Source organism: Mastigoproctus giganteus, chromosome 3 (assembly GCF_048544385.1).
Source record: "Mastigoproctus giganteus isolate SK-2022 chromosome 3, ASM4854438v1, whole genome shotgun sequence".
Lineage (NCBI taxonomy): Eukaryota > Metazoa > Arthropoda > Arachnida > Uropygi > Thelyphonidae > Mastigoproctus > Mastigoproctus giganteus.
The window spans coordinates 239,609,663-239,628,324 of NC_143577.1; the positions used below are offsets into that span (position 1 = coordinate 239,609,663).

The following is an 18,662-nucleotide window of genomic DNA, read 5'->3' on the forward strand; positions in this document are numbered from 1 at the left end:
TGTAGTTTTAACATTGCAACAAAAAACGTAAATTATTAATAGAATTAGAAAAGATGAAAATTTAGGAAATCTCTCCAATGAGTTTAATGTGAGGACTTCAACAATTTACAACATCAAGATTTCTAATGCTATAACAGAATTTGTGTCAGTTTGGATAGTGAAGGAGGATCTAGGAAAATGCAATGTTGAAACTTGAAAATGCTGCTTTAGGAAGTACACTTAATTTGTGGTTTCTTCAGAAGCGAAGTTTAGGTGAACCGGGGTCTGGCCCAATGTTGTATGAAAAAGAATTTGTATTTTAATTGAAAATTAAGAGGTAATGAAGATTTTAAGGCAAGCACAGGTTGGCTGAAAAACTTTAAACTGAGACACGATATTCAAGGCAAGAATCAGCAGCTGTGTCCTTTAAAAGTAAGTTTGCTTCAGTTATAGCAAATTACGAGAAAGAAAATGTTTATAATGTTGAGGAGACGGGCTTATTACAGAAAGCATTACCAAGAAATATCCTAGACGCCAAAAAAGAAATGCCTGTACCAGGTTTTAAGATGAGAAAAGAGCACTTTACAATTGCTATATGTGCAAATGCTACTGGAATGCAGAGATTATCCATGCCCGTTTAATCATAGGGTAAGATTAAATTCATTTAATCTTACCTTACGTTCAATTATCCAGAAAATTTGGCTATCCAGAAGAGGTCTGACATCAATTATTCTGGATAACTGACACTGTAGTGTATTTAACACTGGGAAGCAGCCCTCCTGGTGATTGCTGTTTTTTGGTAGCAAAGTGGCCAGACACACATACCCACACACACACTGCTCTGCTTTCATTTCTGGACGTTTTACAAAGTTATGTATTATCACCATGTACCATGGTGGAGTTGATGTAGACTTCAAGCTGATTTTTGACACTAGTCTGTTACTATATTAGGTGCCAAAAATCCAGTGTGTGCATTTCCATGAAATACACACTCACATACTTTTTTTGGTTGTAGCAGAGATGCACATCACCCTTGTGTACTGCCTATTTTAACATCCATATAGTGGTGTTTTTTTTTTTTTTTTTTTTTTTTTTAAGATTGTGTATGCCAGATCAAACAACTTGTAATAAAATATGATTTCTACTAAATTTTGAAGAGTAATTTAGTGACTTGGTCTGAATTCTCTAAAAAAAAAAAAATGATGTTTTGTTCCTTATGATTTATGTTATATATTTTTGAGAACAAATAGCAATAGTGCATCTGGACAAGATGCCACATTATGCATATAATCTTTTTATATACATTTAGGAATGGAGGACTGGGATGTAATTACTCCTGTAGATATACCACGGACGCAAGTAACAGGATCTCAGGTTGATCGTCCCTCTATTACTGGAACTATTTTAAATCATGTAAGTATTTTGATATTTTTTAATAAAGAAAAACACCCTTTTTCTAAGCATTTCATGATCCTAATGAGAAACTATACATTTATAACGGCATTCCACCTCTCAGTAGTGAAGTTTCCTTACTAACAAAACTCCATTATATTAATATTCTTTTATTTTCTTTTATCCACAAATTTCTTTTATCCCTATTTGTCCTCCTTAGAACATATCATATAGTTAGGTTAAATATAAAGAAGAGAAGGTTAGCTTAGAGACAAGAAAAGAAAAAAAAGATTGAGCCTTACAAACATTTCATTTATTGAAGTGCTAAAATGTGTCATGTAAGAAGCAGTGAGTGCTGAGTCAAATGTATCTTAATACACGATCCATATTGAGAGGCTACTTTCCACAAAATGCACACTTTCATACTTTTTTTTTTGTTTGTGGTAGACATACACGTCATGCTCATTTACTGGCCATCTTAACACCCATATAGTTAATGTGGTGGGGGGACAGATACATGTGTCAGGTTTAATTAATCAGTGTACGATGAAAAGTTACTGGCTGTTCTTAATTACTTTTTTGCTTTGTCTCTTTTTGCATGCAGTAAATTTCTGTGTGTGTGACAGTACTATATCCAGGCATACATTCTAATTTTTTTGTAGTCCCTGCCCTTTATTATATGTAATAAGTGTCAATATAATACTCCATTTAATTAAGTGCATAAATATTAACATAAGTATCGCAGATGTATTAAACATCTTTTAATATAATTTCTGAACTACATCATATAAGAGGATATTATGCTTGTAGATTGTCTTTATCCATCATACATTACACTTAAGAAAACTATTTTATATTAATATCTTTTAATGTCCGTAGAACATTACTTGTGCTGTGGACCTACTTAGACAGCTAAAATGTTTGAAAAATCATGTTGCAGAATGTTAAACATAATTGATATTATGTTTCTTCATACAGTTGTCCTTTTGCTGATCTTTCCATGCAAATTGCCCATCTTTGGACCCCTTCAAGAAGCTCATTGCCTCTGTTAAAGTGAGATCTCCATACTTGGACATAGTATTCCAAGTGCAGTCTTACAATTGCCTTATAAAGCGGAATTATGACCTCCTATTTCTACAAGCTGTTATTCGATAAATCAACAAGACACCATGGGGCTTTCATGGCTGCCTGTTTACACTGCTCAGAGAACTTCCTATCCCTGTATCATAATGTCCAGATTCCTTTTTTCCTGTACTGTTTTTAATTCAACCTCACCAAATATAAATTATTTTGGAGTTGCTATTCCCTAAATATGAGACTCCATTAATATATAGCTGCCACTTTTCTGACTATTTTTGAAGCCTGTTCAAGTCATCCTGAAAGAGCACTGCTCTGTACTGTTCATTATTGACTCTCACAATCTTTATATTATCTTCAAAATTTTACCTCATGCCCTTTTATCCTCTGCTGATGTCATTTATGAAAATCAGAAACAATAGTGATCCAAGACGGGCAAGTTGCTGCTATGAATAAAGGGATGGCTGAGTGAGAGAAGAGGGTGGGGTAATCAATGGATATTGCCCTTTGTGGACTAATGTTATTGGTGGATTCCCCCAGGGTTTGGTGTTAGGCCCATTGTCATTTTCTATATTTATCAATGATATTGATGAAGGCATATCAGGCTTAATGGCAGTAATGATGGTATGCAGGTGGTAGATGACTCATCAACTGGTGCAATACCACCACTTTGATTATTGGAGGCTTGATGTGGTGAAACCCATGTTTAGTCTCTAGAGCAAAGTTTCCAGCAAACCCCCCCCCCCATACTTCTCTTTCAACCCATGCACGGTACTAAGTACTATAGGCTTTGATACCTTTCGTGTTTGGGGTTTTCATAAAAAAAAAAAAAAAAAAAATGCTACTGCAACAGGATCTAGAAAAGTTAAGCAGGTGGGCTGAGAAATAGCAGTTGAAGTTTAACATTGACAAATACAAAGTACTGTACATGGGTAGCAGTTACCCCAGAGTAGTGTTTCCATGCGGGAATTCCTTCCCGGTATTTCTCGGGAAATTTGTTGTTCCGAATCCCAAATCCTGAGAAAAATCAGTCGAGAAAACTGAAAAAAATATTATAATTCTCCTGCGAGAATTAAAGCCTAACAATCAACATAGAGACGTTACTGGTTCCAAGAAATCCACCAACATCAAGTCGAAAGCAAGAGCAGGAAGTGCTGACACGCAGAGTGGAAGGTTAACGTAGCCTTCCATTTCCGGTCGACTTCTGGAAATGTTGACCTTAACCAGGTTAAGGTCAACATTTCCAGGAATTGGATAGGAACACATAGGAGAGAAGTGATCACGATCTAATCGGTCAGTCCTCCCTGTTGCCTTGTTATAAAAGTGTGTTTGTAGCCCTGTCTGCTGCTAATTGTGAGTCATCCTTGCAAATAAAATAAATATTAATAAGTTTATATGCAGAGTATACTTTATACAAATCCTATGAGTGGTGTTTTCTAAAGAATAAATTTTGGAAACAAAATGAGTCCTTAAATTGGCATTTTCGACACATGATTCTGTGTAGTGCTGTTAACCTTGCTAGGAGATGGATTATCTATCAACATCAGCCGATCAGTATGATCTGCAAGATGATGTCTCTCCAGTAATTTTTAATATAAGAAAAATTGTAAAACTGTTTAAATATTCTCCAGTGAGAAATCTCTTTTGCAGCAGAAAATAATTAAGAGTGAAAAAAATGGAACTACAAGTCATTTTGGACTGTAAAACATGCTGGAACACATTAGAAAGAATGATTTGAAAGATTTTTGAAGATCATAAATTCAATAAAAATTGTTTTATGACAGCTGAAGCTCAGTCACTTATGGAAAGAGGAATATTATGAAATGCGATAGATATGTTAAATTTCTTAAAACCTGTTCAATTAGCAGTTGAGGCATTAAGTAATCATGATGCAAATCTAACAAGCGAAGGAATTTTTAAGTTTCTTTTTAGTAATTTGTAAAAACAGAATTCTGCTTTGAGCAATATGCTTTTAAAAGAAATTAGAAATGAATTGCTTAAATGTGGGAATAAAGATCTGGTGTTCCTCATTAAATATTTAAGCAATGTTAGTTGTTTATGTGAGGTGGAAAAGGACAACTTTTTTGCTTTGGCAAACAAGAATGAAATAGCTCAAATAGCAAAATCATTAATGGAAAGACTTGTTAAAGGAAAATGTGCTTTAACAGAAGAAATGCAAAGAGAAGAAGATGTGAATGTTGTTGTGGAATACTCCGACATGAAATCAGAAATTGATCTAAAATCTGAATTAGCAAAAGTAATATCGATTTCAATGGCAAAACCCAAATCAGGGCAAGCTGACAAAATAGTTTCATCATTAAAAAAGGAAATGAGCTTATATTAAGCAACATGCACCCTAACACCCAACTTGAAGATGCTTTTGGACACACTTTGAACAATTCGACTAACGTCAATGCAAAATGAACAATTTTTCTACGTCTGGAATATTTGTCACGAAACAAAGATCAAGACTATCGGATAGGGCAATCAATGCTTTGTGTGTTTTAAAATTTCGTTTTAAGAATGAAACTTTTAGATAACTTTTAAATATTAAATATTTGTGCTATTATCTTTTTCTAAATTATTTTTTATTCGGTATTTATTTTGTGTTAATGTTCCCTTCTTTTAATGTTTTCTGTTATCAAATGTCTATATCAAATAGAGATCACTTTTATATGCTATTGAAATATATAATCTTATTGGTTCATAATAATAATAATAAACCATTGCAATTATTATATCGTGTTTTTTTTTTTTGCAGAAAACCTCTGAAACTTTTAGTATAAACCTATCACAGAAAAATGATCACTGTTTATTATTATGGTCACTCATTATTATTTAAAAACACATAAATAAAATGTTATGAAAAATACAGAATAACTTATGATTTAAGTTATTCTGTACTTTCGGAATTCCCAATTTCTTGTTCTTGAATCCCAAAGATTAATATCTGTCAGGATTTTGGAAACACTACCCCAGAACTGTGTGGTACTACACTCAGGGTAATGGAAAATGAAAAAGACCTTGGGGTAATTGTGCAGTCACATATAAAGTTGCTAGCAGGGATAAGGAGATGATATATTCCATTATATAAGGCAATGGTTAGGCAAAATCTTGAGTAATGCATAAAAGTCTGGCGGCCTCATTTTAGGAAGGCTGTAGAACTGCTGGAATGCAGAGAGAGAGAAAAGGGCAGCAAGATTGGCAAGCGGAACAAGAAAGGCTTCAGTGCTGCAGATTGTAGCGTCTGGAGACTAGGCACCTATGAGGTGATTTGATTGAAGTGTTTAAGGCTTTGAATGGATTGAGGGTGTGATTCTTCCTCTTGATCAGACTACACGTGAGGGGGCATGAATTAAAATTGAGGAAGGATGGTTGCAGAATAGATGTACAGAAGTTTGCCTTTAGTCAGCCATGTGGTTGATTACTGAAGCAAACTTCCATCTGTTGTTGTAGAAGTTGATAGCTTAAATAAATTCAAGGAAGAACTAGATAAACTATTGGAGGGAGTGGATAGGTGAAATGGGATTTTTTTTTTTTTTTTGGCCAATTCTGTATAATCTTGCTTTTTTGTATCATTTCTCAGTGTTAATGCTAAGAATTGATTCTTGGGGACACCACTTCTGACATTACACCAATCTGAAGAATATCCATTAGTCACCACCCTCTGCCTTCTAACCTGCAGCCATCCTGTGATCCATATTAGAATCTTGCCAGCAATCCCATCATATTGCAGCTTGTGCAGTAACCTCTCATGAGGGACTGAGTCAAGTGCCTTGCTAAAATCCAAATAAACTGTCAAAATTGTTCCCTACATCCATCTCATGAGTAACTGTGTCAAAGTAGCTTACCAGATTATTTAAACATGATTTTCCCTGAACAGAACCATGCTTTGAGTGTTTTTTTTTTTTTTTTTTTTTTTTCAGAATTCCATTTCTATCAAAATTCTCTGGATTGCACTCTTAATTATTTCCTCCAAGATTTTCCCTACTACTGAAGTCAGACTAACCAGCCTGTAGTTACCAACTTCACTCTTAGAACCATCTTTACATATGGCACTTCTCCAATCAAAGGAATCTTTCCCAAAATCTGTCGATGCCACTTATTAACCTCAGCGGCTCAATGCACTCTCTGGCCACCTATCTCAAAATTACTGGTTTATGTGCCATCAACTCCAGTAGCCTTACTTGCCTTTATGCTCAAAAGTTTTTCTAATAAATAATCTTCTGAAATTTCAATATCTATTAATGGAGTCCTGACTGTTCTGTGCTCTGTCAGTTATTCTATTCAATGTGTATTAATAGTTTTGATAGAAGATTATAAAATTTAATATCTGAGTTAGCTGATGATACAAAGGTTAATGACAGGAACAATTCTGTATGATACTTTGTTAATGTTTGACCATTTTTATGCATTCTTATTATTTAAATTTTCTGATCCAAATCAATCGCTTTCCTTCTCTTGGTAGATTTACTAGTACTGCTGTCACTTATTCTTTTAAGCTGCACCGTGATAACAGTCAAAATGAAATTTTATGTAAAGAACTTCACAGGGTTAAGTTACAAGAGATGCTGTCACACCTTATGACATGCGAGTGAAGTGCGCACTATATGATGATAGTTTGACGTGAAGTTGTTGAAAATGGTAGGACAACGTGAATTTCAACTTCACCACAATAACCCGACAATGGTAACAAATATTACATACAAAAATGCAAAGCTCCCACTTCACTCTCAAACAAAGCTAAACTGACTCTACAATCCAGAAGGAAAGGATGTAGAGAGAAAGGGCTGTAATTCTCTGAAGAAATAGCCAATGGGACACAGTCTACGTGGCTTGAACGTTGTTTCTCTGAAGTGTTTTGACGTAGTTCACCTGTCTCAAACACGTTGTCAAATATTTCTTCAGAATTTTTAAAGCAGAAAATGAAATGTTAACTGTAGTTATTTACCTAGATTCTAGTTACACCGCAGGTAAAATTATGCAGAAAGTATCTTTACGATTTTACCAAAACAATTTACTTAAGTCCAAAGTTACGTAGTAGGGGACTAACTCTACTTCAAAATTAATGACATAATGTGAGAAAGAGGTGCATGCTTAGAAGGTTATAAATACTTTTGTATTAAGGAATCTAGGGATCAATGATTGTGGTGGTAATTACATAAACTAAACTTGTGTGATGACATAAGAATACCTGAACCTAATAATACAGAATAAACGAAGAATAAGGAGCAAGGGGAAAGAAATGAGGTTTGAAACAAAATAGAATAATGTAAGGAAAATAATAAATGTTTAAAAAAAAATTGAAATATGAGTACTAAGGAATATTGAGAGTAATGGATGAGAACTGGACAAGGGCATTTGAGTTTCATTCACTAGAATGACAACAAAGATGGAATCAGTTTATATAAAATCCACAAAAATATATGTACAGCAGACTCTCGATTTACTGGGATCGCATTAACTGAGACACTTCACTCCAAATTAAAAAAAAAAAAAAAAAATCAACCAGAAATCATAAAATTCAAGTAATTACTAGAATAGGTATAAACAGATGTTTTGCAAGTCGTACATAAGCGACAAGAAGCAGCGTTATAAGTTGTCATTGGGAGATTATCCATGAAGATGATGGGCAAACGCAAGAGGTCTGCTGATGTTATCTGTCTTACAGAGACCTGGCTCCAGCCACATCAAGAGTCTCTGGTCACTGCTGGATACAATGCCTACTTCAAATCCAGATCTGTAGCGAGGGGTGGAGGAGTAGCCCTGTTTGTACGTGACATAGCACTTCAAGTAATCTCGGTCGCCTACTCAGATTCAGAGTTTTATGAGGCATTACTCGTCACTCTAAAAGTCCACTCAGCACTCTTGGATATAGCAGTCGCTTACATTCCACCTGTCCCTAGTCTAGAAATGATAAATAACGTAGTAGACTGGCTTCTCAACAAATTACATGTGTCAGCCACCCATATAGTATGTGGAGATTTCAACCTTACACCACAGCTCAATAACCTACTGGATACCATGTTAAATAAACTACAGCCATGTTCCATCTCTCTTATCAATGACCAACCTACAAGAGGTGAAAATAGACTTGACCTAATTCTGTCTTCTGGTAAATGTATAATTGATGTACCCCCCGAAATGTTCTTTCCATCCGATCATAGCCCAATTGCAATGCTCATAATGCTACTGTATGTGGACTTCAATGTCAAGGAAAAAATTAAGAGCCAGCTTGTCACTTCGCCAGCCTTTCTGGACCCAAATAAATGCTTATTTGCTGCCAGCTGTATCCCGTGGGAATGTCTACTCAAATGTGATGCCTTATTTGCAACAACTCTCTTAGCAAGTTGGATCAACTCTATTACAGAATTTGCGGCTTCCAAAGTAGTAAGGATGTCATCAAAATCTGAAACCTGGTGGAACTCTAGCCTATCTACATTGTTTAAACTAAAGCAAACTCTGCACAGAAAATGGAAACTGTCTAATGACACACAAGATAGAATTAACTACTCGAGGGCCAGAGCAATATTTAATAGGGAAAAATCTAGAGCAATCAACCGCTACATGAAAGACACACTTGACAGGGGAAAGCTTCCTCGTTGCACACATAAAAGTGACACAGATCAGGGGCTTGACAAAGAAGCGTGGATGGACCACATCAGCAGATTCTCCAGCATATATCATGAGTCTCAAGTCAGGGAGTTTGAGTGGGATCAATTAGTTGACAATGAGATGGAGTCTGTTCCTATCACTAAAGAAGCACTAATACAGAGTATTAACAGGCCAACTAACACAGCTGGAGTTGATGGAGTCCCCCACTTCATGGTAAAGTGTCTTAGTCCTTACCTAATTGAACCACTCCAAGCAATTTATAGTTCTATCCTTGCTTGCCGAGTTTTCCCTGAGAGCTGGAATAAGTATGCTGTAATTCCAATGCCGAAAATTACAAAACCTAACCTCGTGGAGCACTATAGGCCAATATCTACTGCATCTACCCTGTTAAAAGTACTAGAGAAAGCTCTGTTGCCAAAGTTGTTGAATCTGATACTGGCTGTGCAGCCTCAACAAATTCATTATTCAATGACCACAAGATCAACAATAACTAACCTCCTCACAGTTCAGGCCACGATACTAAATGCTTTTCAAGCCTCGTGGAGCACTATAGGCCAATATCTACTGCATCTACCCTGTTAAAAGTACTAGAGAAAGCTCTGTTGCCAAAGTTGTCGAATCTGATACTGGCTGTGCAGCCTCAACAAATTCATTATTCAATGACCACAAGATCAACAATAACTAACCTCCTCACAGTTCAGGCCACGATACTAAATGCTTTTCAAGCCAGAAAGGAAATTGCAATAATTTATGCCGATATAAAAGCAGCCTTCGATAGTCTGGATATACATGCCTTACTTCATCTGCTCCAACACGCCTTCCAAATAAAAGGAAATTTGCTAAGTTCCTACAGGCCCTACTTACTTGTCGGTCCATTTATTACCGCACGGATAGTCAGATCCTCCAACGCCAACTCCATGCAGGAGTTCCACAGGGTGGAGTTTTATCAGGACTCCTCTTTACCGCCATGATGATCCCGTTCTGCAACGGTAGGGATGATGTATGCACTTATGCAGATGATATTAAGATCCTAACACCCATCCAACTGTCCATGAACAATAGGGCATTGTGTGAGCAGATTAATTATAAGCTTCTGAACTTATTCGTGTACTTGGACAAATTTGGCTTTGCCCTAAATCCGCAGAAGACTGTAATCATGGTGTACTCGCTCAAGAAATCGCCTATGCTCGTACACCCAAAACTTAATGGCAAACCTATTCCAGTTGTTGAGACGTATAGAGATCTCGGAGTAACATTTGATATGAAACTTACGTTCAACTCTCATATTGACCTGATGGTAAAGAAAATGAACTACTTACGTTGGGCAACAAAACAGCACCTCTTGCACATGAAACAGACTGCAACAACCACATGATATTTAAGAACCACAGTGTATTCAGCCATTTTGTATGGCGCTGAATTGTGGGTGTCAGCCACCCCTACCCACATTAGGAGAATATATGCGAGTGAATTCTGGCTGCTGAAGTGGGCAAACCATAAGCACCACCTCCCTCAACAGTTAAGGACCACGCAGCTCTCTGAACAGCTTAAACTGCAGCGTTTATCAGACATCGTTTCCTGGAAACAGTTAATAACTACAATCAAAATGATGGCTGTCACGATATCATCACGATGCTTCTGGCAGCTTTGTGAGTGGCACATCCCGCCATCTGCATTAAGAGGTACAAAATCCTTGAGAATGAAGACCAACAGACTTATACCCGACAGGTTTATACCCGCCAGTGCGTTAGAATCAATTCAGTGCCTAACACATATCGGAATTGACCTACAAAGGCTCATAGAAGACCCGAAATATAGGAAACAAACCGCAGTGTGGCTCGCTGAGGCTACTGTTGCCTAGTAGTTGTGTGAATCTCTGCCAAGAACTGTGTGTACGCAATTGAATAATGTATAACTCGCACAAGTTGATCAGTGGATGTGATGTTAAGATGAACTTTTGTATTACAGTTGCCAGGACTCTAGACAGAAATGTAGCGAAGAGTAATGTAGTTTAAATGTCATCTTTTCGTGAATATTTAACCCTGCTTGTATATTTTAGACATTCTTTTATTCGCATTTTATGATAATCCCCTGGCATTGTCTGCCGTGAAGGGAATTTGCCACTTACCAATGTACACCTATATTTTAAATTTGGTAGGACAAATACAGATTTATTTATTTAGTTGTGCTTTCAATTAAACAAAAATTTGAAATTATTCAAAAGTTTGAAAACGGTGCATCCAATGTTGGTAACCAAACCATATGCAACCTTGTAAAAAATAAATGCATGTCCAATAAGCACTACTCACGTATTGGACACACGAGTAGTGCATGGTAAGGTTTTTTCGTTTTTTATCTATCGCCATATTTTTTATGTAAGTTGCTGAATATTTTTTGATACAGTAAGTCCCAGACTTATGTAGCTCCAGACTTATGTTACATTATTTATATTTTTTTTACATGACTGAAGATTTCATCATAATAACGTAAAAACCCACAGAATTCCAGCTATCGGTATTATTGCAAATGCAATAAGATCGAGTTTACTACCCATTTATAATGAATTGCACTAACAGAAAAGCCCGAAACTGCAAATTGTTTTATGGCAGTGACCTCCAGAAATGTGCTTTAGTAAAATGTAAACTCGTGTGGGGTGTAATAGTGAGTTTTCGCCTTAACCCTGTGAAGTTCTTTTCAAAAAATATAATTTTGACTGTTATCATGGTGCCAACTAAGAAAATAAGTGACAGCACTACTATTAAATCTACCAAGGAAAGCGATCAATTTGGATTAGAAAATTAAAATAAGGATGTATGAAAATGGCCAAACATTGACAAGTATCACGCGGAATTCAGATTTGTCAGTGGCAATGGTGAACACAATAATAAAGTAGAAAGACAACATGAGAAGCGGTGAAGCGATCGGCACCAATGAAGTTAACTATAATAACCAAGGCTATGAAATACAAATCAGTTTTTACTGTACAATAACATGTGTTTTTTTTCTTCCTTTTATGTTTTCTTTTCTTATGTGTCACTCTGGCTGCTTCACCTCTGTCCCCAGATAAAGTTTTTAATTGAACTAATTAAAAATATATAATTGTTTTTCTTCATTCTTCTTAGGATATTATGTGGTTTTTGTAATTTTGGCATATCAGGGATATAGTAGCAATATTTTATTAGTCATTCCCGAGTTAGTTACGTAAAACTCGGCTTACATAAGAAGTCCTGGAACGTATCTCTTGCATATGTCGGGGACTTGCTGTATTTTTGGATTAACCAGGAAATCGATTATCCAGGAACCTTTTTTTTTTTAACCATCTATCCTGGAAAATCGAGAGTCTACTGTATATGGAAAATACAACCATGATGGAGCTTAGCTGGTAAAGAGGGGCAGGAAAATGGCACCAAAAATTCTCAATTTTTGGTGCTGTGTTGTTTCCCTCCCAGACAAGTTTGGGTTATATTTTTTCGGTTACCTTCAGAATAATTTATTTCCTAAGTTCCTTAGTATTTATCATCTTTTTAGCATGTATCCATTTCTCACATTTTGTCATAATTTTGTTTGTATTGTTATGTTTCTTCCTCTGCAGGCCTGATTTTGAGATTCAAGTGAATCTCAAAATTTAACCAACAGTGTATTAAGTATGAGGTCATCAGTTTTTCAGATTTAGCATTTCATTTCTTAATTCGCATCACTTGGGATAAGAATTTATTTTATCAGTATAATATTTTCAATGATAAACTATGTCGGAAAATTAAGTAGAAATTAATTAGCAGGTATCTACATCAGCAACCATACTAACAGCAGTAAATGACATACGATTAATGGTAAAAAAAAAGCATAAATGTGCATGTTGTCTCCATAAACTTGATAAGTTTATACTGCTGGCATAAACTTCAATGTTGAAGACCTACTAATATTTTAAGAAAGAGAAGTTATTATTCAACCTATCAAACAATGACTATTATTGAAATTATGGAAATTTCAGCCACTTCCTAGACAACTGCTTCTTTCTATAGTAATTGGCAACTCATGAGTGGGAAGCCAGGCAATTTGAATATAATAAAATTGCTATGCTTTATTGTTGTCTCATTTTTTGCTTACAAAAACCAGAAATTATCTGGAATTCAGATCTAGACGTTTGAAAGTGAATCAAGTGATACATAAATAAATTACATCAATAAGAACTAACAATGAGAGCTTTTTATGAATGTTTTTATTATTTTTTTTTATTTATTTATTTTTATATCCTGATCAGTGAACTTAAACATTGAGGCTTTTCCTTGTGATATAGACTTAAGAAGTTTAACTTGTCTTGCTGGTTCATTAGCAGAGTGGCTGCTAATGTAGTGCTATATGTTTATTTTGTTTTATAGATACATTTAATAGTCAATAGTTTATTAACAACCCCTTCCATGTAGAAGTGAGGTAATACTTTTTTATTTCATTATTTTTGGCACAATATATATATATATATATATATATATATATATATATATATATATATATATATATATATATATATATATAATTTTTTACATATTTTTTCAACATTTTTTGCATGTTTTTTTTTTTATGCTTTCCATGTTAGATTATCTGAGGTCTGTAATACATTAATTCTTATCTTTTTCTTTGCCTTAGGTTTAGATTATTAATAATCCCCCAATTTTCATTGTAGTTTGCAGCTTGTCCTGAAGTTTTGGAATGGTCTTTTTTACCTTGCATGATAGTTTTCAGTTGTTTTTTTATTCCTATGTTTAAAAAAAATAAGAAAACAAATTTATGCCAAACTGACAAAGGTTAAGTAGTCACTGGTTATCCACAACAGGCAAAGCATAATAAAAATATTATCATAATTTGACCAGATATGACCACAGTTTAAAAAAAAAAAAAGAATTTTGAAGAAGTATGCTAGTATTGTGGAATACTCATAGAAACCGCTTTTATGTAAGTTTTTGTTATGCAGAGAGCATATACACTTCTGAAGAAAAGTAGTTACTATATAGTGAGTGGTACTTCTTTGAGTAGGCAGAATTGGTTTTTGTTTTCAGCTGGGTCATATCAAATAATATGAATGAGATACCAAATAATTATCCGTCTGCTGCTGCCATAAGAACCGCAGCCTCCAATGAGTTAGATATTTTTATACTGGTTGACTGACTGGCTATAGTGGACCTTTTAAAATCATATTTTGTTGGTACTGGCAAAGCATTGCTTATTTGAGGTAGTGCAATATCGGGGCAACTCATTGTGGAGACATTCACAATATGAGATTCAACAAAAACTATGCCATTTCACCTACTTTGGTGATTTACTGCAAGCTAAAATGGTGCTATGCACCTTAACTTGTTGAATTACCAAAAATGTTTATATTGTTTAATATTTTTTTTATATAAAAATAAAGAATCTCTATATTTGAAAACCGTATTAAGTGGGAAAAACATTATAATAATACACTGTGTATTCTTCATCACATACTTTTTATGTGGGAAAATAATACATTTCAATATATAGAGTTGATAATGGGAATTAAGAAATCGAACCTAGTACAGGTGGGAATTTCTTATCTGGGTTCTATTGTATTAAGAATTAGGTGGTATATTCAGAGTAGTAATTATTCTCAGAGACAGAAACACATGATGAAATGTCGAGGATTTGAGAAAGAAACAGTTACTGAACTCTGTATTTTAAGGATCTATATTAATAAGACAGTTTGAGAATATAGGAGCCTTTAGATGCTATAACTGGACTCAACTCTTCACCTCCCCCATGTTTTAAAGAATGTCACCTTATTAGGTTTGTCTTTAGAACTGTTCAGAATCAGGAATTTCATCGTTCCTTACTATAACATTCCTGTTAATAAAATTTCTATGTGAAAAATTATGAATATTTTGCATACTACAATATTATTTACAATTTGTACCTTGGAATAGTAGCACTCCTTGCAGCATTGGTACTGTTTATTAGCAGAAGATACTTTCAGTTCTAAGCTTTTGTGAAATTCAAGATAAAGCAGTTTAAAACAACATACAGACCTTACACAATGCTGTTTTTGTTATCTTTTGTTTTGCATTATACTTTTTTTTTTTTTCCCTGCCTGGGGAGCAGAGGAATAAAAATACTCAGTAAATATAATAATATATATATTCTAGCAGTCCTAATATGGTTGTCTTTTATGTTTTTAATAGCCTAGAATAAAGTCAAGTGTTATGAATTGGCACCCATGAAGCTCTTTCATACCAGTGTATTACCAATTTTATAAATTGCAATAATTAGTAATTTGTAAGAAAGATTTTTGCAGTAAATGTTTTCATTCATCTCTTATAGATTTCATTTAATAATGTCTTAATTTATTCAGCAAAATGATGTTATTTATTTATTTTTTGCAGGTGGAAAAAACTTTCAGCATGGTTCAGAGAGCATTAAATTTAGTTGATAATGAACACAATGTAGATTTCAAACCTCTAAAGCAGCCAATGACGGACTCAGAATTCCATAACTATCTGAATAGTGATGGTTGTTTGGTACAACCCAGGGAACTTCGATTGTCAGTGTATCAAGGTGGAATTGAACCATCATTAAGAAAAGTAGTTTGGAAACATATACTAAATGTTTATCCAAATGGACTTGCTGCCAAAGAGAGAATTAACTATATAAAACAAAAAGCCCTGGAGTATCAGAAATTGAGAGATACATGGCAAGATATAATTGCTGCTGGTACAGTAACAGATGAAATTGAGTTTGTTACTAATATGGTACGCAAGGATGTTTTGCGCACTGATCGTACTCATAAATTCTATGCTGGATCAGATGACAATAAAAATGTTGTATCTTTGTTTAACATCCTTACTACGTATGCCTTAAATCATCCAAGTGTGTCATATTGCCAGGGTATGAGTGATTTAGCATCACCTATTCTGGTAACAATGAAAGATGAGGCACATGCCTATGTGTGTTTTTGTGCTTTGATGAAAAGACTAAAGTTTAATTTTCAACTTGATGGTAAAGCCATAACCACGAAATTTCAGCAGCTTTCTGAACTTTTAGAGCATTATGACCCAAACTTTTTTGAGTATCTGAAGAATCAAGGAGCTGATGATTTGTTATTCTGTTATCGATGGCTTTTGTTAGAGCTGAAAAGGGAATTTGCTTTTGATGATGCTTTACGCATGATGGAAGTTTTATGGAGTTCTCTTCCACCATCTCCTCCATCAGGTGAGTTAGAGCTATTTGAAGAACAATTTACACATTCTACGGCACGTCCTCAATCTCCTCGTATTCATAGTAGAGAAAATCCCTACACTAAGGTAAGAGCCATTCGTAAACAAAATTCTGCATCATCGATTCGAGGTCTGATGAAAGGATCTAGTAAAGATAAAGAAGATTCTCAGAACCAAAATGAAGAAAATGGTGAGAAACTTGGAGAAAAAAATTCTTGTGCACCAGATTATGCTAATTTCCAAACTAAACAAAATGAATGGGTGGGCCCCAGAAGCCGTAGAAATAGTGCCACTGAATCCACAGGAGATGAATCACAAGAATATCTTCCAATGACAACCTCTATTACTAGAGAACTAAGAATGGAGTTAGAAAATCTTAACAGACATTTACCAGGTTCATATCTACATCGCTCTTTAACAGTAGATTCAGAGGACCTGGATTCTCCTCGTTCACCAGAAGGTGGTGATATATCAAGAGATGATCAGCAGTCATGTCATTTTCCAGAACAACCTAGTGTCGAGCAATCTGTGGAAGAGGATGTACCTGATTCCCAGAGTTGGACAAGTGATGAACTTTCTGGGGTTGATCAAATTCATAGAGTTGGTTCTGCCAGAAAGCTGCAGAAGTGTCCAGAATACCTTCAACTCAATGGGACAACAGAAATAAATGTAGATCTCAATTACTGTTGCACTCCAGATGAACAGTGTGACATCGAATTTGATAACCAACAAACAAAAACAGTTGCTGACATTCCATGCAATGGTGAGATTTTGGAAAATGAAGAATCTGAAGAAATAGATGGTTGCTCTTGCCATTTGAAATCTGTAATTCCAATCCGCCTCGTACATAGTCCAGTTATTGATGAACGGCATAAACGACATGATAGTGATAGCTCAGATTCCATCTCTGAAGGACATTCCACAACAACTGATCATGGTAAGCAAAGTTTTCTTCCTCTTTCTCAAAGCCAGACTGAAGAAGGTAGCTCAGGAAGTGTAGTTTCTTCCAAAGAAACATCAGTTCGCAGAGATTCACATAATTTTTTAATTAAAAGCCAAAATGGATTTCTTGATTCTGGTGTCGCAGAATCTGTCATGACCAATTCTTGTGAAGAAGCTTTGGAGTTCAGTGGCAAAAATCGTCGTTCCACACTGCCTCCTCCCAGTGAATTGGGAGGCGGTAATCCTTTCATGTTATTCTTGTGTTTGACATTACTTCTACAACATAGAGAAGTAATTTTGAAAGGCAGCATGGACTACAATGAGATAGCAATGCATTTTAATAAAATGGTTCGTAAACATAATGTTCATAGAGTTCTGCACCAAGCAAGAGGAATGTATTCTGAATATTTGCAAATGGGTTGGCAAGAAGATAGCTGGCAACCAAATATTGATCCTCAAGTTTGACACATATTTTATGTGAACTTGACATTAAAATATGTTCAAGAACTATTTATTTTGAGAGATCATGCATGACAACAAACTTCAAAGTGAATGTTACTTTAAAGACTAATACATCTTAATTAGTTTTATGCTTTATCATGAAATGTGAATCTGATTTTTATTTAGGATTTAAACTTTGGAGAAAATGCATTCTGATCATGCCATCTTTCAACATTTGAACCATTCAAATATCATATTAATTATAAATATAATCATTATGATGAAATCCTTTATGTATAAAAGCTAGCTGAAATTTTGATTATTTTAGTACCATGTCTTTTTAAATATCATCAGCAGAGTTTAAAAATTCATTTCATCTGCCAGTAATTTAGTTTATATCAGGGCCAGCTTAGCACTTTAATTGAGATCTTTCTATTGATCAGAATAATTTTGTTCTTGAAGAAGAGATTTAATGAAGAAAAGGTAACGATGATGGATTCTGCTCTTTTAACATCTGCTTTACCTTACAATAATTTTCTACTATATAAAAGTAATGAGTTACCTTGAGAGGAAGCCTTCCATATTCTGTTAACTCTGCAATATTCATAAAATTAAGTTTAAAAATATAGCAGTTGAGTTGAGTAAGTGTATGGTCCGTTACTAAACTGGAGGAAATTAATAATATGGTAAAGTCATTTTCATTAGCCATTCTCAGGTTTCCTTGAGGTAGTAGGGAAGAGAGAACATTTAACAGTGCTACATATATTCTAAATATGTTAGGTAAAAAGAATATGAAATAATGGCTTAATTTTGAGATATCACTAAAGAAATGAAGTAATTTTATTTGTAGGAGTACAGTGGATGCCACTTATTGTGATCACTTCAGGGCACAGCATAATTGATAACAGTAACCAATGAAACAAAATGCAGCTGTTCAGCATTGTTTATTGGTGCAGAGAGGAAATGTGTAGATAAAAAGGGTGGAAATGGACA

The 18,662-nt window shown here is 34.8% G+C and overlaps 1 protein-coding gene across 1 annotated transcript in view; it reads left to right on the top strand.

The window, feature by feature from the left end:
- The window catches only part of LOC150088924 (uncharacterized), a 136,064-nt gene extending 118,371 nt beyond the window's left edge, over positions 1–17,693 (top strand). The window contains exons 4-5 of the mRNA XM_090370361.1: positions 1,289–1,392; positions 15,456–17,693. Of these exons, the coding sequence (XP_090226487.1) occupies positions 1,289–1,392; positions 15,456–17,693 (2,342 nt within the window). The remainder of the gene's footprint in view (positions 1–1,288; positions 1,393–15,455) is intronic.
- Positions 17,694–18,662: the final 969 nt, after the last annotated feature.